This window comes from Nelusetta ayraudi, unplaced genomic scaffold (assembly GCF_046127955.1).
Source record: "Nelusetta ayraudi isolate G7.1 ecotype Tasmania unplaced genomic scaffold, CSIRO-AGI_Nayr_v1 ptg000132l, whole genome shotgun sequence".
NCBI classification, from domain to species: Eukaryota; Metazoa; Chordata; class Actinopteri; order Tetraodontiformes; family Monacanthidae; genus Nelusetta; species Nelusetta ayraudi.
Window position 1 is genome coordinate 1,010,896 of NW_027466182.1, and position 24,847 is coordinate 1,035,742.

General features: G+C 45.4%; 2 protein-coding genes across 2 annotated transcripts; both read left to right on the forward strand.

Moving 5' to 3' along the window:
* The first annotated feature begins 2,948 nt into the window (after positions 1-2,948).
* On the forward strand, positions 2,949-6,702 carry LOC142904839 (retinol dehydrogenase 12). Its single transcript, XM_076051196.1, has 7 exons — positions 2,949-3,040; positions 3,544-3,659; positions 4,598-4,753; positions 4,855-4,959; positions 5,048-5,257; positions 5,972-6,164; positions 6,597-6,702. The coding sequence occupies exons 1-7, from the start codon at positions 3,027-3,029 to the stop codon at positions 6,697-6,699; spliced, it is 897 nt and encodes a 298-aa protein (XP_075907311.1). The 5' UTR covers positions 2,949-3,026; the 3' UTR covers positions 6,700-6,702.
* An 8,079-nt stretch (positions 6,703-14,781) lies between these two features.
* On the forward strand, positions 14,782-24,829 carry LOC142904838 (alanine aminotransferase 2-like). The gene is made up of 11 exons (XM_076051195.1): positions 14,782-15,179; positions 19,183-19,272; positions 19,742-19,850; positions 20,012-20,145; positions 20,658-20,901; positions 21,026-21,105; positions 21,789-21,922; positions 22,103-22,277; positions 23,728-23,883; positions 23,982-24,094; positions 24,342-24,829. Exons 1-11 carry the CDS (start codon positions 15,015-15,017, stop codon positions 24,430-24,432), a joined length of 1,491 nt encoding a protein of 496 aa, XP_075907310.1. The 5' UTR covers positions 14,782-15,014; the 3' UTR covers positions 24,433-24,829.
* The last annotated feature ends 18 nt before the right edge of the window (positions 24,830-24,847 follow it).

Consider the following 24,847-nt stretch of genomic DNA (forward strand, 5'->3'; position numbering starts at 1 on the left):
TTTGCTACACAAAGGGACGCACGGGCGTCGCCATTCCGCGTTTTGTACATATTTTTCCGACGGCAGCGTTTGTGTAATTGATTTTTCCAATCGGGCTTCCTTTGTGTTTTTGGGGGGTGGAGTGGTTCAATGCGGACGCGGCAGGCAGGAATTACAAGGGAATTTTTTTTTTTTTTCAACAACGACCTCACCACATGTACGCAGCCTTTCCATGACCATGTACATACCAATCAAAGAACTGTCAGTGATTGAATAATAATTATGACTATAATGAAAGAGTATTTTAATTGAAATTAAATATGTTTTGCATAATCCTGTGGCAACTCTGACTTCTTTTCTGCGTGGTGTTTATTTATTGACTTAGTTCTTCTATTCTGGTCCCTAAATGAATTACGACGGACCGCGTCATTCATACCCTGCGAGATAATCTCTGCAAAGATATGTTAATTACACATGTGGCGAGGCCTCGCAGCCCTTTCACCCCCCCCTCCCTCCCCAACTCGCCGGGAGACAAGCGCTCTTTCATCAGACTTCGGGGAGGGAGGATGGCGAGCAGCTGCGAGGCCAAACCCAAATGGCGGTCGGTCCTCGCCAGCGTCACACAGCGACCACATGAGAGGAGCTGGCAGCGTCCGCTCGGGACCTGCTTTTGGTCAGCGACACAATTGTTTATGTGCTCATGCGCGCCGCTGCGCATCTTCTCTCAGCTTATTTTATGGCCGTTTGTGAAAACAGGAAGTTATGACTGACTTCCACGTGGTCGAAGCCTACGTGGGGCTACAGGCAGCCGGCCCAACACAAACATGGAGGGGAAGGAGATTTAAATGAGTTGAGCTCATTTAAATCTATATAATAGGAAACATAATAGCGACAGCCACAATAGACGAATAGAAAACTACGATAGAAAACCACCAAACATCACTATTTCACGCTCCTTGCATTGTCTTTCTTAGCGACCGACTGCCATAAATGGACTTGTTTGAACGTTGACGGGAACACCTAATGTAATTAAGGTTGCTCAAGCTTTAAACCGTGGGTCCAAACTGAATGGAAATCCAGCTCATAAAAACTACAAACTCGGTGAAGAGCCGGTGGGGATCGTTGCACATGACCAGAGGTGGCAAAAGTATTCACTTTCTGTACTTAAGTAAAAGGAACAAGTGGATACTTGTGGAAATTAATACTCTGGTAAAAGTGAGAAATGGCTGGCTCTGAAATGAACTGGTCTTATTTTTTTTACATTTTTCTCTGGACTAAAAACGTACTGAACAGTGACCCCAAAACTGAGGTATATACTGTAATTCACTTTCATATTGAACTACACAACGGCACCGATCAAATAGCTCCGCTTCAAGCAACAACTGTAAATAATAGTTACCGAATCGCCTCGAGGCCTCCTCCCGTTCCTCCCGGCCTGGGAACGCCTTGCGGTCCCGCCGTATGAGCTGGAGGGGGCGACTCGGGCCACTGAAGTCCGCTGAGCCGACTCTGGAGAATGCGGCAGAAAAAGAAGAAGAAGAATTACTTTTGGCAGATTTTGTAAATGCACATGCAAGTAATGAGCAAATATTTCCAGATATTATGGAGATGGTCAAGTCGAAGAAATACTCGATTAAAGTACAAATTCCTGAAAAATCTATACAAGTACAGTAACGCAGTATTTGTACTTTGTTACGTCACATCTGTGCTCATGACAAGATGAGCTGAGACACGAGCTCAGAATCACCTCAGCTTTCAACATGAACGAACACACACACACACACTCTAGAAAACATTGTAGTAGATTGAAAACGACTACTATAGAAAACGACTCTAAAATGACACTAAAAACTTCATAGACTGATAGAAAACGACACTTAAAAACGTCACAATAGAAATAGGATACAATAGAAAGCCACTCTAAAAAACACTAAAAACGTCATAGACTTATAGAAAACTACACTGCAGAGGGGGTGACACCACCATGACATCTCATGCGCTCTAAATATTGAGTTTCGAAACAACACCAAACAGGAAGTGAGTTATTTCCACTTGTTTGAACACTTGTCAAAAGCAACCTTCGAGGACTACTGGGTCTTTGCTGGAGCAGCTACTGTTTTCATTTCTTCATCATATGAAATTTTTAGCAGCCTTGACGTGTGCAAATTTTGGTGCAGATCAAAGCATGTTCAGGGGGTCAAAATGGGGTTGGCAGTCCCCATTTCCTCTAGGGGGCGCTATTGACCAGCTATTTGAACAGTTTTTTTTAGTAACTTAAAATTTTTCGCAGGTCTGACCAGCCTGTAAAATTTGATGAGTTTTGGGGGGAATGGGGTTCAAATCCGCGTACTTGAGGTGACCTTGACTTTAGAGGGCCGTAAAATGAAAACAGTTGGGATCTCGAAATATTCACCAACAATCTATAGTCATTAAAGTTGTTTAAACAATATCAGACGTGAACTGTGGACATTTCTCATTTCTGGGGAGTTCAGTGACAGAAACTGACAACCTTGGCTGTTGAAAAAAAGGTTCACTCTCCCCCCCCCTCATAATCGTCCCCTAATTTAGAGGTGAAACCTGACAGCCTCGCTGCACGCAGCAAAGTGAAAATCGAGACCCTCCGATGGAAAGCACCAAAAAGTCCACAGAAATTTACACTCGCCTCACCTGCAGATCTCCATTTCACCTTTTCTCTCTCCCTCTCCCACCTAGCGGATGTGAGTGTGTCCTTGCTGCTGCACTGCAGTGACACATGGGGAGACTGTACAGTACATTCACCACACCTGCAGCAATGCTGTGACGTGTGTGTGTGTGTGTGTGTGTGTGAGATTGCACACAAACATCCTTTCACAGATAATGAAAAGAAGTCTTCAGAAAGATGAGGGGTTGATCAGTCAAGGGTGCTAGAAATAAACAGTCTGTCCTCTGTTGCTTATGTAAAGCAGTTCTTGCCATGTGATCCCTTAAAAAAAGAGGTCACTTTTTAAAACGGCCCTCAGAACTTCAGAACATCCAGTTGTGAAACCAGGAGCTTTGAGACTTTCAGAATGCAGGCCATCAGGTAAGATTCTGATTCGATTGATTTGCTTTTTTTTGGACGTTGTTTTTTTAACCATGATTTGAACGCAGCCTGTTGCATTAGCTCATCTTGGACAGCCGACGGGCTGAGAATGCAAAAACCGACTCGCAGCCTTTTGATTTTTAAATTCGTTTCACGCTATGACTGTGGTGCCTGGCGCTCGCCGGGTTTTTGCGTGAGGCGCTCGGCCTCTCCTGCCTTGTAATTTAGCGGCAGCGGGGTCAAGCAAACATCTCGCGTAAACAGTCTTTCATCCATCCCCCCCCCCCACACACACACACACACACACACACACACACACACACACACACACACACACACACACACACACACACACACACACACACACACACACACACACACACACACACACACACACACACACTTACTTCTTTCTGTCGACGGCGAGATTTCGACATCGTGTTTGGTGTCGGATTCCCCGTAAATATTTGCTTTATTGCTACCTTAATGCCCACCTTCTGCAGGTCTCTGTTTATCCCCAAGTGGTCTTCTGATGTGCGGCTGGAAGGGAAGACGGCTATTGTGACGGGGGCTAACGTGGGGATAGGCAAGGAGACTGCCAAGGACCTGGCTGGCCGAGGCAAGCGCACGTTGAAACCTTTTCACGCTCCTTGCATTGTCTTTCTTAGCGACCGACTGCCATAAATGGACTTGTTTGAACGTTGACGGGAACACCTAATGTAATTAAGGTTGCTCAAGCTTTAAACCGTGGGTCCAAACTGAATGGAAATCCAGCTCATAAAAACTACAAACTCGGTGAAGAGCCGGTGGGGATCGTTGCACATGACCAGAGGTGGCAAAAGTATTCACTTTCTGTACTTAAGTAAAATGAACAAGTGGATACTTGTGGAAATTAATACTCTGGTAAAAGTAGAAGTACCTTTCATTCAAGTAAAAGTGAGAAATGGCTGGCTCTGAAATGAACTGGTCTTATTTTTTTACATTTTTCTCTGGACTAAAAACGTACTGAACAGTGACCCCAAAACTGAGGTATATACTGTAATTCACTTTCATATTGAACTACACAACGGCACCGATCAAATAGCTCCGCTTCAAGCAACAACTGTAAATAATAGTTACCGAATCGCCTCGAGGCCTCCTCCCGTTCCTCCCGTTCCTCCCGGCCTGGGAACGCCTTGCGGTCCCGCCGTATGAGCTGGAGGGGGCGACTCGGGCCACTGAAGTCCGCTGAGCCGACTCTGGAGAATGCGGCAGAAAAAGAAGAAGAAGAATTACTTTTGGCAGATTTTGTAAATGCACATGCAAGTAATGAGCAAATATTTCCAGATATTATGGAGATGGTCAAGTCGAAGAAATACTCGATTAAAGTACAAATTCCTGAAAAATCTATACAAGTACAGTAACGCAGTATTTGTACTTTGTTACGTCACATCTGTGCTCATGACAAGATGAGCTGAGACACGAGCTCAGAATCACCTCAGCTTTCAACATGAACGAACACACACACACGCACCACTAGAGGCGCAGGATCACCAGCGAGTGGCATGGGTCCCACAGGGGCGCGGGTGATTCTGGCGTGCAGAGACATGACGCGGGGAGAGCAAGCGGCCCGCGACATCATGCGGGAGGTGAAGGGGGCCAAGGTCGTCTGCAAGCAACTGGATCTGGCCGACACCAAATCCATCTGCCAGTTTGCCGAGAACATCTACAACAGTGGGTGATACCAAAGTTCAAGAACGAAGGTGTCGATCCTATCCAGGTCAGATGGCTGATGGCTTGTGTTTTGCTTTCGGCCCCCCTAACCCCCCCTGCAGCTGAGAAGGGTCTCCACTTCCTGATCAACAACGCAGGCGTGGCCATGTGTCCCTACGGCATCACAGAGGATGGCTACGAGACGCAGTTTGGAGTCAATCACTTGGGTAGAAAAGCACGACTCATCATTTTCAACCCCCCCCACTTTCTTGGCGTTTCCTCCCTCGTCTTTCAACCTCCTTCCTTCCCTCTAAGGTCACTTTTTCCTGACTTATCTGTTGCTGGACCTGCTCAAACACTCGGTGCCGTCCCGGATAATCAACCTGTCGTCGGCCGCGCACGCCATGGGCAAGATCCAGTTCGACGACCTGAGCGGCGAGAAGAACTACCACCCGGTTAGGGCCTACGCTCAGAGCAAGCTGGCCAACGTGCTCTTTACCAGGGAGCTGGCCAAAAGGACTGAGGGTAGGAATTGTTATTTAAAAAAACAAACAAAAAAAAAACGTCTTGCTGTCTCTCTCCACGCTTGTCTCTGAGAGTCTCTCTGGACCGCCCTGGCCTCTTTCCCTGCGCGTGAAAAATCAATCTGGAACGTTTCGCCAGTGTGCGAGTCTTATGCCCCAACCACAACTGCTCTAAGCAAGACACAAGGGGAAAATGACATTTTTCAGATAAAGGGCAAACCTGTTAACTCTTAATTGAACGGTCACACTTTATATAAAATGCACACTTTGTCAGTCAACACTCCCTGGAAATATAAAACGTCCACCCTTGACTTCTTTCACTTTTTCTGCGCGCTTAAACACACAGCAATTAAGATTAGCCCTTTGTGATGTCACTAATGGCACCGGTACCTCACGCATGACCCTTTCCAGTGAGCGTCAAACGACCCGGGATGGTGTTGGATGCGCTCCACCAGGACAACCTGCCTTTTGTCCTCGTCCAAACTTGTGGCGGGGGACCTGTGGATTGTAAGATTTAGCAGGAGGCTGTAAACAGCGGGCTAAAAATAAAAATGCTGTTTTCTGGTAATCTATCGGGTTTTAAAAACTCTGAGTCGGGGGTGAAAAATAAAGCTCTATGAATAAGTACTATGGATGATTTAGCCTTTGCTAAGTCAACCTAGACGGGCGGAGACGCCCTACATTAACTGCTTCCCCGGTTCTCTATGCCCAACAGTACTTGGGGTGACGGCTTACGCCGTGGACCCCGGTGTGGTCAACACCGAAATAACGAGGCACTTCATGAGTCCTCTGATGGCCCTGACCAAGACCTTCAGTTATTTCATGAAAACCCCAGCAGAGGGCGCCTACACCTCCGTCTACTGCGCCGTGGAGCCGGAGAACCAGCTGCTCACTGGAGGATTTTACAAGTGAGTTTGAGACGGCCCTTGTGATATGAACTGCAGTTACAACCCAACTCAAGTGCTTTGCTGTATTTATGATACAAAATGCATCAATGATGATAAACATTAAATGATAAATACTTCAACAGACAGCTGGCGCAGGAGAAGCAGTGATAGAAATTGGATGCATGAATTGAAATACTGTTATATTACCTGTATTGGTCCAGATTCACCATGCAACGTTCTGTGGGCCAGACAGCTGAGCCAGTTCAGGCAGGGGGGGGGGGGGGGTGCCTATTACACAACTGTGGTTTTAAGAGCCCTAGTTAAAAGAAAATCCTTTGTTCATTTTATATACCACATCCCTTTTTTATAACAGTTAGGGTCAAAAGCACCACTTTCATTTCAACTTGTAAGCACACGGCGCCACTCACCCCGTTTTTTCCCCTCCTGAAACAGGGACTGCAGCCTCGCTGAGAGCTGCAAAGCAGGCCAGGATGACGGTACTGCGCTCAAGCTGTGGGCTGTGAGCTGCCACCTCCTCGGCATCCGCTGGAGATAAAAAGTGTTAGACAGGGGTTCTTCTCAATCATATGAAAACTATGCAAAAAATAATGCTGTTCTTTGTTTGGGGACAGCGGTGGAAAATTGGAAGAATGTGACACAAGAAAAAAAAAGAGAAAGAACAACATCGAAAAGCCACAGAAAGTGAACGATTGGTATGAGTATGGTTGATTAATGCAAGCAGACTAGGAGAGACCTTTGAGTTCATGGAGCGAATAAAGAAATGCGCAACATTCTAAACTGCTTCAGTGTCTGGTGTGTGCAAGTTAATTCTTTTTCTTACTTCTATATGTCCTCTTACTGACATATAGAAGTAATGACATATGTTCCTCTTACTTCTAGATAGACAGACAGATAGACTGATAGATAGGATGTGGGGCCTTGAAGTAAAAACAAAGTGATACATTTTGAGGTTTTGCTTGGAACAGCGCCATCTCGTGCTAAGCTATGCCAAGAAGGTGGCTTCAGTGTGTTTCGGACTGATTAAAGTATTTCTTGGATTATTTTTTTTTTGTCCCCGGAAAACAAAACGACGTATGTATGTTTTTTTTTTTGTTTTTTTTGCATGGAACTGCCCCGTCTCGCCCTAAGTTACGGTACCACGTTGCTTTCAGGCTGATTAAGGTAATTTTTTTTGGTTCTGAAAAAAGGACGGGTCTCCATCACTAGGGGGTGCTGAAGACACAGGTTCTGAGCAACTTCTCAGTGGCTGAGACCAAAATGCCCCCTGGCGTGGACCAGTGATATCTGCCTGAGAGTAGGGGTGCTAAATACGAAGGTTATGACCAGCCAGCTTGACAGTGGTTGCAACTTAAGGCTGACATTTGACCAGAATCCCACGGGTGACGGGATTCCCACAACATGGAGTCAACTTCACTACTAATCGAGTGATTGGGATAAAAGAGTTAACGGGAGAAGCCGTGCACGGAAACGTTGAACATACGCACCGCCATTTATGTAGTTTTATTTCTATCAGCCTAATTGGAACGACGTCGCAAATATCACTGAACTTAACGAGGTAAAGAGTGTGACTTAAAAAAAAAAAAATGCATGCGCCAAAATAGGGTCCATGGAGCGTGACTACCGCAGAGCAGCGTTAATCAAACGTAAATCGGAGCGAATCAGCCAAACACAATGAAACGAGACAGCACATGACGTCTCGCTGGGATTAAAAATATTTTGAGGCTTTACAGGCTTTTACACATTATTTTAGACAGAATAAAAGTTAATGACTTAAACGTTACATTACAACTTGAGTGGCCTTTAATAAAAACAAATTAAAAAGAACCTGCTGCACTGCCATATCCGTCCGATATTTGGTACTGTTGGAACGCCTTATTTTCTTGTGTCGTGCTGACGATCCGCGTGTTCGTTTAATGAAGAGTCTAAGGAGAAGAATGCTGATTTTATCTTTAGTATGCAAATTAATTTCAGAATTCAAGTATACAGAGCTCTGGGTCGAGTTCAAGCCTAACATCAACAAGTGCTATCGGGTCCTGAAGTCTGACTGACTCTTTGTCCCTTGGTCAGTCTATTAGATAGAGAACATACAGTTGTTCTTGCTGGCGCGCTCAGATTACGTCCTCCTGTGATTGGCTCTCTGGTCTACGCACCGCAGTCTCATGGGGATGTTGCCGCTGCCTTTGTTCCCAGATGCAGGCTGAGGTCCGAGGTTGAGATGCTTGGTAGGGAGATGCTGGATCCTCTCTCGGCCTGGTACCGCAGGTCACCTAAGGTCGCTGTTTTACGGCGGCAGCATTCCTGTGTCCTCTCTTAGGCATAATGTTACTGTGCACAAAGCTTACAAGGCATGTTATGCATACATTCCCCATCTTATGAATGGGTTAACTAACTGGATTAAACATATTCATATCAATGATTATATAATTACGCATATTTATATCAGTGACTATATGATTATGCTCAAGCATCTCGAATAAAACATAATGTTACCTTCAGTACTTACAAAGATTTGTAAATGTATGCAAATAAAAATCTGTCTAATATATTCACTACCTTTACCTTAACACCCTGAAACTATAGCGCATCACACCAATTTTTAGGGAACTATATTTTATGTGCATATTAATATTATTTACGTTATGATTTATTCTTCCCGTTATTGAAGGACAATTTTAATTTTAATTTTAAAAAAATTACAATTGAAATCACTGGTTTCAATGAGAAGACTTAAGACTTTACATGTGTCCTTACAAGATTCGTAAAACATACCAGCAACGGGTGTCAATGGGGCGCAATTAACTTCTCCCCTTAGTGTCAATTCCTGCTGGATTTTGGTTCATAAAAAAAAAAAAAAAAAATCAAACCCACATTTCTCATATTTTAACATGTACAACTATGACGTTGCAATCCAAATTTTCCTTCGTTGACGTTAAAGCTTTTCAACTTCAAAAATAAATCGACTGCTGCTTTATCGTGACTGATTGATGGGATTCGTTAATTGCGATAAGCGACAGCTGGTGTTACCTCGTTTTCGTCCGAGAGAGGAGTTCGTCATGTCCAACGCTTCCTGACTCACAACAGTCGTTAAAACGTGTCCAATTGTAAAATATCACGAGTTTTCGTGGTTATACCGCACCCATTTCTTTTCTTGTGGTGTTGTTAATAATAGTAATAATAATATAACTTCGCTAACAATTTCGGGCTCTCCGTCCCGCCGACTCGACTCAGCAGCACACTCACTCCCCCAGACTTCCTCAGTCCCGCCCCCTTTTTCTCCCTCAGCCATTCACAATGCCTAACCAACTTAAGGTGCATTCAGGAACATAACCGATTCTAGAACATTAACAAACAACAGCAGCTTGCTACAATAAACTACTAGTCAAAAGTTTGGACACACGTTCCTGTGCATTTTTCTTTCATTTTTATGGTAACCCAACTGAATAGTTACTTTATTTAAAAAATTTAAAAAAAAAAATAAAAGTTAACTTAATAAACTTATCAGACACACATGAAACGAGTATTTCTCAATTGTAAAAATAATTCACAATATGTTGTTCAATTTGTGGTTATCAAATTAAAGTCGTGTCATGCTAGGTAATAATTTAATGGTTTACACAGAACAGAACAGAACAACTCTAAAACAACAACAACAACAGCACACATTATACCAGATTATACCAGAGCAATGTTTAGAAAGGCCACACATTTTTACAATGAATTTGATGATGTTTTCCCTTATGTTGCACTAAACGTCTTATTTAACGACTATAAGACAGTATTCAGATGTATGTCATGGCAAGCGGAAGACAAAACCGCTTCACCTCATACAATTGAAAATGTCTCTCTCCTGTGGTGCAATGAAGCAGCTGCACGTTTTACACACTTGTCCCCTCTCCTTGTTAGATTGCTGCGTCACTCACAGCACATCTCCAATGTCACAGCCTTTGCTGACTCCTCTGCCAGGGCAGTGCGTGACACACATAACAAACAGTCCAGGCCTCTTGAGTGCTTAAAGGATCTCCATGTAGATGACACTCTGAGAGTCATTGTTCTAGGTAACAGTATCGCAGCACTTTGTCTTACTTGGAAATTTCCAACTCTTATTCAGGCCATTCGGGCATCTATCTGACCTTTATACCGAGATTTTTAACCCCTGATTGAACAAGTCTGTGGCCTGACAACAGCTGTGCAATGGGTGCGTTTAAAAATGTCCCTTGAAACCTTGAAGCAAGGGCAATATATTGGAGCCTGACTTGCTGTGTAAAACTAAGGGTCCATTAAACATTGTTACAGGATGGACGGGAACAAAGTGTCCACAGCCAAAAATGTGTGGCGTGCACGTCACACTGCAGTCACCGAGCCGTCACATGCTTGTATGCAAACCATTTTAGCCTGGGTTATCAAATGTCTTTCCAAGGCCTTTCTGGACATTTGGGGGGGGGCCGCGCGCGCAGGTTTTCCTCTCACTCTGTCTCCTTCGCATGCTAATGCAGCGACAGCTCTTTCACTCTACACCTCCCCGCTGAACAAAAAGCAGACAAAGACTGACGAGCGAATCAGTGGCGAGAATCCATGGAATCATTCTCCGGTCCTTCTCAAACTCAACTGCAACTCTCTGCCTCCCCTCGGGCTCTCTTTTAATGCTGCCTCAGCACACTGACAAGGGCAAATGCTTAATAACATACGGAACCAAGTATCATTTGGTGAAGGCTGCAGATGTGCTGTAAATATTATCCTCATGAAAAAAAAAATCTGTTTCTGCTTAATGTTACATTAAACATAAATTCCCCACATTGTAATTCTTAAAAAAATATAATATATATATATTAATATATTATATTATATATAATAATAATAATAATAATAATAATAATAATAATAATAATAATAATAATAATAATAATCTCTGGATTAAATATCCAAAATTCCTTATAGATCTTCAGAAAACAAAACACTTGTGCTCCTGTTTACTTCCTGAAACTGATGTCTTGTTGTACCTTCTACAGAAATTATGTGGTCTTATAAGAACAAATAAAGGCTTGGCTGACAATGTGTTCAGTCACCTCGAATAGGGATGGGGTTAAATAGTGACATCACAAAGGCTAGAATTTGGCCTTTCCAGAAAAAAAGAAAACGAAAAAGTGGGGCATGAACAAAAAGTGTTATACTGGGGAAGATTGAAAGGTCAGACACACATACTACACTGCATCCCACAAAACAGAACACCCTTGTGAGACTTCACACTCGTTGATACACTTTTTTCCAGTCAATTGCGGATGTATTTTTCTTAGCTACCGTTTGTGGCACATTTGAATGTGACTTGAATGCTCAAATCACTTAAACACACACGTGCACACTTTTCTGAAGTCACGGGGAAGTGCATATATCTACGAATCAGCAAACACACAACTGAAAAACTAAGTCGTGGGAAATTTAGCCATTTAAAAATGTCCAAACAGAAACCATACTTCCTCTCGTTATGTAATCTGGGGTTCTCCATTAATATTATCATTTCCCTTCAGGTGAATAGATCCTGCTTTGTTAACCAGGACACGAAAGGGCAACGTCTTGGTCATAAACATTATTATTTTACTGTGTAGATTGCAAAATCCTGACTGAAGTTTGATCAGAACGGTATTTTTATTGTCACAATTTATGAGAAGTCTGTGTGCTTTCTTGTCCCCACCGCAGCTTCACTGTAAAAATGAAACTTGGGTTATCAAGATCAGTCCTTCCTGTTCCACTACATCCAACATCCAAGTACTTGGAGTGTCACTACAGTAAGGGACTAGACTGCGTGCTCAAGACAAATTAAACAAAGCAACAACAAAACGAAAAATACAGTCATGCATTTACAGCATATGCGTTTGTTTATCAATAGCTTCTGAATGTGGCTGTTCCTATGAATGGCATGTGTACATGCCTCATTTAATATGTTGATATATCAAACACCAATAACAACTATTGATGCTATATTATGCTGTTTCCGTGACTTGGGAGCTATCTGGCACGAATTTCCTTCGGGATTAATAAAGTTTATCGTATCTTATCCTCTCTTTACTTATCTTATCTTAACAGTAATAGTTAATAATGATGATAATAAGTATGCTTATTCTATAGCACATTTGAAACAAAAATGTGTTTCACAGCCAACAGTAGGCTCATTGATGTTTGTTGTCACATTATTCTGAAGTGGACTGCGGTCAAGTGAGCCGCCGTTCGTCTTCGCGTCTTCTAAATTTTCAGTGCGCCCGTGTTGCCGTACTTACGGCGAGAGTCCACTGAGAAAGTCAGCGTTAGTTCAATGGCGACGGAGTTAACTTCCGGTTTTAAAAATAAGTCTCTCTCTCTCTCTCTCTCTCTCTCTCTCTCTCTCTCTCGGCTTAATATCTCCAAAATGATACAGTAAAAATGCTTGATGATGATTGAGGATGTAGTCATGGTGTTCCTTAAGTCAACTGTACCAACCATTGCCAGAACTTATGGAGCAATATGATGTTATTGTTCAGTAAAAATGGGGTACAAGGTCCTCTTTGCCTGTTTGAAAAGCTAAAAAAAAACATATCGATTCAAACAGGGTTTGAATCGATATGATACGTTTTTCGATACCTGGGAATCGATACTCGGCACCAAACGATACCCATTTCGATACTTTTTTTTTTTTTTTTTTTTTAAGTTGAAAGAATAAGTGAAAACAAGTCAAAACTTCTTAATTTCAACAGTTCTTTATTAAGAACAGATTTATTTTTACTTCATATTAATCACACAAATCGCTCATTTAATTCATGCATTAATAATTTCCCTGAACCATGGAGCCTCCACAGTAGAAAAGGGCAATATCCCCCTTCACAACAAACGCAGTGTCTGCTCTCTGGCACTCGTTCTTTTTCAGCAGCGGGAGAGCTGCCTTCTTGGCCAAAGTGAATGGTGTCTCCGACTGTTTGCCTCTCCCGTTACGGTGACCTAGAAATGGAAGCAGGAGTCATAGTGTTGAAAAGTATGAATTAACATTACCGTAGTTTGTAATAATGAACAACACAAGAGCTGCTGAAAATGTATCACAACATTTATAGTAACGTTTAGCTCCTCTTACTAAACGGGGCTCCTAGCAAGCTAAGCTAAAGCTAAGCTATCCCAGCCAGCAGCTTAGCTTGTTAGGCTTAGGAGCATAACTGCAGTAGCCCCGTTTGGAATGAACTAGCCAATGCTGGTAAATGGTAACTATCTAACAAAGAGAATGCTCACGTAATAATGTTAGTTACCCGACGATGTTGAAGCCGACGCTTCAAACACTATCAAACACTTCACAGTCTTCTGCGTTTAAATATATTGTGTTTGATGAGGTGCTTCCTATAATTCGAAGTGTTTCCTTTGGGAGCTCTCTTCATGCTGTCGCAAAGGTTACAACGAGCGCTGTCTCGGTCTATGATGGTGAAATATAACCAAACTTTGGAGCGCTTACGGCTGGCCAAGCTGTGTGTGTTTTCTTGCCCATCGGTGCAGTGTGATGGTGCGTTCAAGAGCTCCCCGTAATTTACGCCTACTCTGTGAATGTGCGTGCAAAGGTATCGAAACGTGGTACCGTTTGTTTTCAAGTGAATCGATACTGGTTAGTACCGACCTGGATCAGTCGATACCCCAAAAAAGACTACTGAGGATGTAGTTATGGTGTTCCTCAGGTCACCGTACCAACCATTGTCAGAATTTATCGAGTAATTTGATGTTATTGTACAGTAAAATGGAGTACTAGGCCTTCTTTGCCTGTTTGAAAAGCTAAAAATAAATAAATAAAAGCAACTTTGAGGCTTAATATCTTCAAAATGATACAGTAAAAATGCTTGACTGAGGATGTAGTCATGGTGTTCCTTAAGTCAACTCCACCAACCATTGTAAGAACTTATGGAGCAATATGATGTTATTATACAGTAAAAATTGAATATTGGCGCTTTTCTGTCTCAAAACGAAAAAAGCACACACACACACACACACACACACACACACAGAGAGAGAGAGAGAGAGAGAGAGAGAGAGAGAGAGAGAGAGAAATTGCCTCTTATTTTTAAAACCGGAAGTTAACTCGCTCGCCTTTGAACTAACGCTGACTTTCTCAGTGGACTCTCTCGCCGTAAGTCCCGCAACACGGCCGCACTGAAAATGTAGAAGCGGCTGGCTTGACTGTGCGAAGACGAACACTTGACCGCAGTTTCTCAAAAGTGGCGCAAAGCTGCCCATTTACATGCTCGAACAAAGTCCGTAAATTCCAACCCCTTAAAATGCTTTTCATTTTAAACGCAAGAGAACTCCGACTTTATAGATTATGGATACTAACCCGTCTTTATCTATTTTAAAGGCGATTATTTCTTTCGCATTTGCGTATTGCGTCACAAACACTTTACGGTCAGGTAGTTAAAACAATATATTCTTTCTAAAGGAATATATCACAGTCTTTTGAAAAACACACACACACACACACAAGGCTTAGCGATAGGTTATGTCATTCTGGTTTCAGACAGGACGTAAAGGCGCACCTCTCAGCCAACCACGAGCAGGAGCGGGTAGCGGGGGCGTGGTGGCGCTCGGGCGGAATATCAACAGCGAGGCGCTCAAGTGTCAGTCGAAGCGGAGAAGCTGTGCTGCAGAGAGATAGTGAGTGAGCGCGTGCGTGCGTGCGCGAAAAGACCCCGCAACTCAGTCACAGTCTATCGTGTTTACCGACGTCTGCTTGCGTTCGTGTGTTTCAGATCCGACCCAAGTCCAGCGGTCCAACAACATAAGTGGAGCGGGGGAGAGAGAGAGAGAGAGAAAACAATCCGGCTTCTGACTCCAGCGAACAAAAGAGAAGTAGAGAAAATGTCTCAGCAGCAGCAGCAGCAGCAGGAGGCGGTGAACGGGGTGTCGAGCCGGGGCAAGGTTCTCACTCTGGATACCATCAACCCCAATGTGAAGCGGGTGGAGTACGCCGTCCGCGGTCCCATCGTGCAGCGGGCCGTTCAGCTCGAGAAGGAGCTCCGAGAGGTCGGTAGGAGTGAGTGAGTGAGTGAGAGTGAGTGAGTGAATGAATGAATGCACCCCCAATCCCCGTTGCCCCCTTCTTGCGCGCGCTCCGTCAGCGTGGTGTTGAGCGCGAGGCTCCGGGAGAAGAAGAAGAAGAAGAAGAAGAGTGGACGGCGAACGGCCATCAGGAAGTAACGCTCAGTGCGTTCGCCGACTGTGCCGGATGCGGCAGGCAGTTTAGAACAACGCGCGGCGAATTGGGACGAACTTTGGTGCAACAGCTGGCGCGCTTCCCCTCATGCAGAACGGTGCTCCTCTTCCACGAGGACTTCACCCGCACACTATGCAACAACAAAAAACAACTCACTGCTTTCCAGCCGTCATGGAATGACAGACCTCCCTAAACAGCCCGTTGTGATGTCACACGGGGCACTGAGGCCTCTCTGATGCCACCCGCCAGGGAGTCCATAGATCCCCCCCCCCCAAAAAAAAAAAACTGAAACTTTTTGACTTGGTCGGGGGGTTGACAACCCTTTGTGATGCCACAAAGGGCTTTTGAACCTCTCCATGGTTAGTTAGGACACCCCCAGCAAGGTTCCCGCCCTGACAGAATAAACCCTACACTTAAGCACCATAAACTAGCCATGCCCTAGATGTCTGTGATTTTATATATATTTTTTGCTCTAATTTCACCGTTTTGTTCACTCGGAGATATTGTCAGCCGCTGATGACGGGAAAAAAGAAGTTGTCGTGGCTGGGGGGGCGTGGGGGGGGGGGAGCAGGGAGCAGCTGAGAGAGCTGGACGTCTTTTAATGGGTCGTGCATGACAGTGGCTGGAAGGTCTGCTACGTTCCGCCGCGCCAAACACTCATATTACACTCACTGCAGCAGTTGTATACATTCGTCTTGCTTCGGCCGGGGGGGGGGGGGGAGAGAGAGTTGGGGGAGCAGCTTTTGAACTGGAGCGTCTTTAAACGGTTTGGCCTGTTCGGAGCCCTGGGACGTTTTCAGCTGGTTCGCTGACATTTTTCGCTGCACTGTGGGGCCCCCCGAGGCCTCCTCCTGCACTGACACACAAGTGATGTGCGTCCGGCGAGAAGGGCCCATTGCGTAAGAAGAGGGTTCACTCTCTCTTCTCTGTCCTCCTTTGTCCCTCCGAGTTTGCCCACTTCCCTCCCCCTGCAGAGGGGAGACATGATTGGACGGCACCGCAGCTGTGAGGCCCATTAGTGTCAGAGGTCCCTCTGTGCAAAAAAAAAAAAAAAAAAAGTGTCCGCGTTCTTGGAAGCTCACCCCTTGTTTGCTCGTCAAAGTTAAACTGTGACATTGCAGGCATTTTTTTTTTTTTTTTTGGTTTCCTCAAGAGTCCAAATCCAAACTCCAGCACAGGAGAACAAAAGGCCACAGGGCAGCTGAAAGCGTGTCATTAGAACCTCGGTGGTTTACTGTTGAGCTGACGCCGTCAAAGAAAATGCCTGAAAGAGAGAAGATCATTTCCCCTTTTGCTCGTGAGTTTCCACTGTCTCCTCGGCCTGTCAGTGCCCACTGCTCTACATCTCTGCTTCCCCTCCAATCCGTGACAGGAAACTTATCTTGACGGCTCAGCAGATTTATGCAGCAGCGTGTGCTGGTGAACGCTCCGTGTGGCGATGGATCCTCAGGCCACGTCTGCGGAGCAGGAAACTGATCAAGCGTTTTTGTCAGTCGGCTCGTCTGCGAGTTTTGATCGAGCACTTGATCGACCGACTGGGCCACGAATCGCGCAAGTGCTGCCTCGGCTTCTCTGGAGTTTTCAAGTTTCAAATTTCAAGGTTCTCTAGCAAGATGTTGTTCTTGGCAAGATGGGGCAGGAGGAAAAAAAATCGCAGGAAAAAATATGTCGAGTTGAAAAGTTTTCAGTTAAAGGGCCAGCGGTTCGATTTGGGCCTCTGTTTACGCGGAGGGTACAAAGGTCTGTTGAGATCCATCCGTCACACATCGTGCCTGTTCTGTCAGACAGGCTCCGACAATAAACAACTGATCAATCGTTGCAACTCGCAGCCACTCTAATGTTTCACTGCAGCGAAGGGGCCAAGTTCCTATTGTTCTGCCTGGATTATTTTACATCTCAGGCAGGGAAGAATCCCATTTATTCTTCCCCCCCATCAGGTACGACGCCACGTCTCCCGGCGTTGGCTGAGAAACGGCTCGATAAATCAATGGGTCCAAGGCAGTGTTTATTCCACCCCCCCCCATGGGGTTTGCATCAGTTCAGCCTCTCGGACTTTTCCCAGTTACGCGCGCTCGACCGAACGCTGATAACGAGGATGACGGTCTGGGATTGTGTCACGAGACGACGTGATCCAAGACTAGCTGTGAATTCAGGTCAGGCTCGACTAAGCCCCCTGGGGTTTCCCGCCCGGCTTTAGGGGGTGCTGGGGCAGGGGCCGGGCCTGGCCTGGCCAGGCCAGTCAGTGCCTGGTGCTGAGTGAGCCGCCGAGAGGTTACTGGTTCCTCTCTGTCGCACAGAACAGCGGCCTCTTTGTTGCACGGACCGACTCCGTCGGGCCCTCTGCTCTATTTCAAGGTCCGGCACCGCAAGCTTTTATTTCTGTCCCCTTGCGTGAACTTAAAAAAAAAAAAATGATAGTATCAATGCAGTCGACAGCTTGCAACAGCGTTATGGGACAGATTCTAAAAAAGCTATACTTATAACAATACAGCGTTAAAGCTTTCTCGTATGTGTTTTGCGCCTAAAGTCGACCCCAGACTGAGTTGACTGCAGCCATGGAGGAGAAAAGAAAACCTCATTCCCAATTCGGCAGCTTAGCTGGAGGCACCAAATCCACGGCTGATGCATCATTTCGACTTTCATGTGTATCCTTGCATACTTGCAGTTGCCAGCCTCAGCCACTAGCATCTCACTGGTTGTCTGCCATCTAAAGGGCCCATTGAGCTTAAAAAAAAATTTTCAGTTTCCTAACCCTTTTTTCTTTTTCACCACAGCTCCCTTGAGGCGTTTTTTCAAGGCAAGTCTCAGCAGGAATGCTCTTTACGACATGCTCGCACACAAGCGACATGCACAATCAAGCTGCCACATCTCGACCATGTTGGATTGAATTAAAGGCAGTGCTTGGGTACTGACTGGGAACGTTTAGTGTTTGTGGCGTTGCAAAAGGGGGATGAGCCTTGAAAGTCGTAGTCATTAGCATTTCTTCCCTGCCCTCTCGTGCATGTTGGGATTTGTCTGCCTCCCTGCCAAATTGTGCAAGCTGTAGAACTTTAAACCTAAAGAGGCGGCCATGTGAGGCGTCAAAATGCGTAAAGTAAAATATCACACAGAGTATCTATTAAAGAGCACTATTTAAGAAATCACATCGGTAGAAATCATTTTAGGACCTAAATATTTTTTATTGTGGGCCGGTTGTTCTAGCACATGTGGATAGAGTTTTTATAGACCTCCAATTTTTAATATGCAAATATGACTTTTGTCTCAATAAGTTTTTTTTTTTTACTTTAAAACTCTTGACCGAATAAATGCACATTCATCAATGTGTAATAAAATGACAACATTGATGTTAAATCTCAATGTACCCACAGCCAAAAAGAAACATTACGGGATTATCGCCGCATCTTTCATTCTTGCACACCAGCTCTTGTCTGAAGCCTTGAAGAAAGGACCTTTGTGAACCTTTGCCTCATTGTCATGGAATAAAAGTCCTCTGATTTTATAGTTTATAGATCCATTTAAACCAAGGTGTGAGAGAGAAATAAGGGTGAATAACCTCCTGGTTTAATGGGGATGGGCAGTAAGCCTAAATGTCGCGTTTAAGGTCGCAACATGATATTCCAAGTTATCCGCCTCTTCATTCCGCATAGATTGGAGGGAGAGAAAGGATGAATTTGTCACCAGAATCGTCCTGTCGTATTCCTGAGAACCAATAAAAGCCAGCAGAATGGTTTATTGCCATTTTTCAGGTTTAACCCTCTCTCTGGTTGTCACTCTCACACCGGTGTCTTCTCTCTTCTTCTTTTTTTCTCCCAGGGAGCCAATAAACCTTTCACAGAGGTAATAAGAGCAAACATTGGCGACGCCCACGCCATGGGGCAGAAGCCAATCACATTCTTCAGACAGGTAAGGCTATTATGGAGTGTAGCGCCGCCTATTATTTCCCTGCTCGGAATCGCTGCACCTGCTTTTTCTCGCTAATTTCATCCGTTGGGAAAAAAATACCCAACAACATCCATGTTAACCAAATTTTCCTGTTTCTTGAAAAAAAACACAAGACATTTTTTGGGGGGGGGGGGGGATTTTCCGGAAAGAAAACCTTTGTGTTAGTCAAACAATAATGCCTAGAAACTCCTAGCCTCCAGCCTGTTTGCTTCCTGTTCACTCCCTCACATTTTCCATGAAGCATTTCTCTCCGCTCCAAAACTTGTAAAGCAACTTCTCTTTCGTCCTGTTGCTGCCACTTTCTACCGTTCTCCTTTAAAGCTTTGGTGCAGTTTATCTCGGCCCAGCCAGAGCAGGCAACTGTCAAAGTTTTATCTGAGCCAACGCTGACGTGCACTGTAGGAATTAAACTGCCGTTTGCTCCTCGCAGGTCCTGGCTCTGTGCTCCTACCCGGAACTGCTAAAGGAGAACACGTTCCCGGAAGACGCCAAAAGCAGAGCGCGGCGCCTCCTGCAGGCGTGCGGCGGCGGCAGCATAGGTCAGACACCCCCCCGCCCCCCGCATTCACCCCGAATTCCCCCGCCGACCACCAGGGCCCCCCTCCGCCTTTTAACTTGCGTCACAAAATGTATTTGGTCGGTGCAAACAGCGCCGACGGCGTCATCCGCCCCAACCAAAGTTCACTCTGGTGCGTTCAAGGGGCCTACAGCGCCAGCCAGGGGATCGAGTGCATCCGGCAGGACGTGGCGCGCTACATCGAGAGGCGGGACGGCGGGATCTCCTCCAACCCCGACAACATCTACCTCAGCACCGGAGCCAGCGATGCCATCGTGGTAATGGACCGCACGCGCTCCCCTCCCCCCACGCTTGATAACTGATAACTCGCTAATCAGGTGACGCCCTTTAATGAGTTTTAAATGATTTTTTTTTTTTTCTGTAAATCATCCACTCGGCTGTACTTTGCACATCTTCGAACTTGCTGAACCGACAGACCTTTGTTACCCTCAATACGTGTGTGTGTATATATAGACTTCTAATTTTGTGCAATCTAATCAGGCCACTGTCCTAACCTCCAGACACACTGCACTACTGTATCACAGCACTGTATATGCCAGCGCTGCAGTTTCTCACCACGGAGCCGAGACGGTTTTGGTTTCACGCCCAAATTCCGAATGACACAGAGCCGCCCTCGTTTTTTTCCCTCCAATAAGTGTCTTTGCGAGAACAAGCAGAGCGGAGCCGACGACCTCTAATGTGCGCTTCCCCAATGCTATCGGCCTCTAAACAGTCACTCTTATCTGCTGCATCTGCTCGCCATGTCTTCCTCCCCCTCCTCCTGACCCAGACCATGCTGAAGCTGTTGGTGAGCGGCGAAGGCCGCACCCGCACCGGCGTGATGATATCCATCCCCCAGTACCCGCTGTACTCGGCCGCCCTGGCCGACCTGGGCGCGGTGCAGATCAACTACTACCTGAACGAGGACAACTGCTGGAGTCTGGACGTGGCGGAGCTCCGGCGGTCCGTCACCGAGGCCAGGCAGCACTGCAACCCGCGCGTCCTCTGCATCATCAACCCCGGAAACCCCACAGGTCACTTAGCCACCACAACAACAACATTGACGACGGCGTCTTTGCCTTGAAAGATTAAAACCTGGCGCAATTGTTTCTCGCACGTATCTGCACATAAAAACTCTTGATTGTCCCGTGTGATCAGGTCAGGTCCAGAGCAGGCAGTGCATTGAAGAAGTGATCCGATTTGCTAAAGAGGAGCATCTCTTCCTCATGGCTGACGAAGTAAATAAAGTTGCAACATTTCTCTATTTACTCGGGATACAAGCACCCCAATGACAAGCTCAGCTAACGTTGGTCTTAAATTGGTTTGATAATTAAAAAAAAAAAAAATCAAATTAACCTTCTATTAACCCCCCCCCCCCCCCCCCCCCAAGTCTCAAGTGGCAATGACTCCTCATCCTAACCCTTTCACTGTTTACTAAGTCTGGGCAAATGCTAGAGTAGGCAAACAACGTGAGTACACACATACTCCTCCTAGTAAGAGGAAGTGATACGTCCACAGTCAATTATTAACATACATATTACAGTGTAAACTTTTGTTAGTGCCCATCAAGACTCGCGCACACACATAACCAGTTTATCCTGTCCGACAAATATGTGAATAATCCTATCTGAGTGCATATCTGAGACAGTTTTTAATGGCAGGTTTAAGGAGGTCATCAGAGTTGGGGTATCAGAAGACTGAGGGGTGGGGGGGTGGGGGGTGGGGGGGGGGGGGGGAGTGATCCAACCAATAAATGCCAGTCAGGGTTTTTATTCACCGACACTGGAAACCATTGACTCCCTGTCGGTTATTGCTAACATACCAGTCACATCATATCGCTTGCTTTTTTTTTTTTTTTTTAACGCATTTCAATGAGTTTCAGCAGCACGTCCGCGCCGTTCAACTGCTTCCTCGTTTTCAGGTCTACCAGGACAACGTGTACAAGGACAATAAGTTCCACTCGTTTAAGAAAGTGTTGTTCGAGATGGGGCCCGAGTACTCCAACACGGTCGAGCTGGCCTCCTTCCACTCCACCTCAAAGTGCTACATGGGAGAGTGAGTCAACAGAAACGCACACACACACACACACACACACACACGCACACACCAGTACGAGCCGGACTCGCGCCTGAAACAGGGTTTTGTTTTCTTAAGCCACGAGTGACAGCCGTGAGCTGTGTGGAGAGCAAACCGTCTGTTTGACGTGACTCTTCCGTGTGTGTTTGCTCCCGTTAGGTGTGGGCTGCGTGGCGGCTACATGGAGGTGATCAACCTGGACCCAGACGTGAAGGCCCAGCTCACTAAACTGGTGTCGGTATCTCTCTGCTCTCCAGTGCTCGGGCAGATTATGATGGACCTGGTGGTCAATCACCCGCAGCCCGACGAGCCCTCGTACTCCACATTCATGAAGGTGAGGCGGCGGCGGGTGGGGGTAAACGCGCGAAAGCTCACGCACGAGCTTTGGTAGCACACCCAGTGCAGCAGCATAAAGCTTAAGTGTGTGCCTAAGTTCTCACATGACACCGTGGCATGTGAGCAATTATTTTTAACTGAATTAGGAGCGGCCTTTGCGCGGTGTTCAGTTCCTGCGGCTCGGAATTCATGGCGGTGGAAGGAAATGCATTATATATAATGTATGTAATGCTAAAAGCTTCTTTCTCTTTTTTTTTTTATTATCTGGAATTAACGGCAGAAGCACCGAGCAGGGATGGAAGCCATTAAGTCGATGGTCATTAGCGTGTCTATGGTCTTCCTTTGGAGAAGAACGCTTTGTTGTTGTGCAGTGGGACGAGTCAGCAAAACGTACCGCACGTGTGTTAGTGGAAAAGTGTGGTACAGCTTTCCCCAAAAACCGCAAAAGGACTTCCATACCAATCAAAGCCAAACATTACAACTCTGATATGTGTCCACGAAATTGAGAAATTCTGGTATAAAAAGCCAACTGGAGCCTTGTTTAGTGGCGCTCCAAGCTGCGGCTGAATGTTGCTAGACCTACTTTTGGCCACAAGATGGCAGCAGTACTAATAAATGCTCGGCGGGAGAGGGAGAATCCGCATTGGCGGATACCTTTACCATGCAACGTGTCAGTCACTGTGTCCCAGTGGCGGGCCGTGCATTTCACGCCTAGGCCATCAGTGACGTCATATTTAGTCCACCTTAAATTAAAACGCCTCATATTACCCAAAATGTGACACTAAGGCTTGAGAATATACAGAAAAGCACACTTACTCGAGATCTGATTGGCTATCACAACTTACTGAGGTCTCTTCACTTACAGCGGAGAGGAGCCTGCTAAGTCGTTTCCGCTAGCCTCAGGCAGATTTTAGTGGCAACACAAGCTAGCTGAAATATACGTGGATAAAAACCTAATACCGTAATAAATAATAAATACCGTAATATAAACGACAATGGAAGCAACGCGACCAAGTGGATATTATACGATGTAAAAAGAACAGACTATGGAGAATAACTTTATTATCAGATTTTTGTGAAAAGTACTTTTCAAAGAATGGTTAGGTCAGCAGAGAAGGCCTAGCTGCCCGCCACTACTGTATACATACTGTAACTTTGCATTTTGAGAAAAACAAACGCAACTGTGGGTTTGAAACCGTTTGATCCGTCTTTGTCATCATTGTTCCTGTACTGTTTCTTTAAGATTTTAGGTAATATTAGCATATTAGCTTTCTAAACCCTTCACAGTAACAAATGCAGTACTGCACTTTGGGGTGGAAGTTATGGATATCGAAAGTAAAATGAAAGTTTATAAGAAAAAAAAAAAAAGAGACAAAAGTTTATTTAAGTTATATAGATGTGACTGCGATCCACTGACATTCCTCCCCTTCCATCCTCCTCCACTTTAGGAGCGAACTGAGGTGTTAACAGCCCTGGCAGAGAAGGCTGCTTTAACAGAGCAGATCTTCAACACGACGCCAGGCATCAAGTGCAACCCTGTGCAGGGAGCCATGTATACCTTCCCACGCATCTCGTTACCCCAGAAGGCCATCGACAAGGCAAAGGTCTGGGGCCTGCCCCTCTGCACGCCGTGGCCTTATCACAGCGAGAGGCCTGACTTTTAACTTTTTAACCCACTCAAATGAACTTTCTTTAAATGCAGGAGGGAGGCCAAATCCCAGACATGTACTACTGCATGAGGCTGCTGGAGGAGGAAGGAATCTGCCTGGTGCCGGGCAGTGGCTTCGGCCAGAGGGAGGGAACCTTCCACTTCAGGTTAGTGCAACTGCCAAATAAAAAAAACAATGCTTTGTGTTGTCTACACTTAGACGAAACAAAGGCGGTCCCAGAGAGGGAAACGTCTGACTGGGGTTTGTGTCTTATCTAACAGCGGAGAGGTTGATTTCAGGAACTGCTGACATATCAACAGTGTTTGTTTAGTTGGGTCACAACTTAGGGAAAACAAGAGTCAATGTCCTTGCAACTGATCAGCCTCTCACCGACACCCTCCCCTCCCCTACAGGATGACCATCTTGCCGCGCACCGAGAAGCTGAAGATTGTGCTGCAGAAGATCTGCGCGTTCCACAAGAAGTTTACGGAGGAGTTTTCCTAACACCGCACCCCCCGCATTCAGCGGCAGCATTTAAGTGCCTTCACTACAATGCAAGTTTCACCTTGAGGCCGAGAATCTCCACCACTCGTCAGATTTATCCCGCTCAGAGACACTTTATGCATCAGGACCTTCCCTCAGCGAAAGCTGGAGGAGAAAGTTTCGTGTAGATGATTTTAATTACACAATGCACATTTCCAGGTATCGCTGGAACAGGTTTTTGATATTCAAAAAGATGTCACTACAGCATACGTACTGTCCTCCTGCCAAGGTTTAATGTTATAATTAACATCCTTAACTAGCCTGGTTAGTATTGCCATTTCCTAAAATGTGATTTAAAAATGCAATTTTCTCAAACTGTTTCTGTAATGCTAGCAATTTAGAATAAATAAATAAAAATGCATAAAAACCCCGTAAG

Coding starts and splice junctions, on each gene's coding strand:
- LOC142904839 (XM_076051196.1), top strand. Junction 3,660..4,597: donor CAAGGACCTGGCTGGCCGAG/GCAAGCGCACGT, acceptor TGGGTCCCACAG/GGGCGCGGGTGATTCTGGCG. Junction 4,754..4,854: donor TGCCGAGAACATCTACAACA/GTGGGTGATACC, acceptor CCCCCCCTGCAG/CTGAGAAGGGTCTCCACTTC.
- LOC142904838 (XM_076051195.1), top strand. CDS start 15,015: ATGTCTCAGCAGCAGCAGCAGCAGCAGGAGGCGGTGAACGGGGTGTCG. Junction 21,923..22,102: donor TCAAAGTGCTACATGGGAGA/GTGAGTCAACAG, acceptor TGCTCCCGTTAG/GTGTGGGCTGCGTGGCGGCT. Junction 22,278..23,727: donor CGTACTCCACATTCATGAAG/GTGAGGCGGCGG, acceptor CCTCCACTTTAG/GAGCGAACTGAGGTGTTAAC.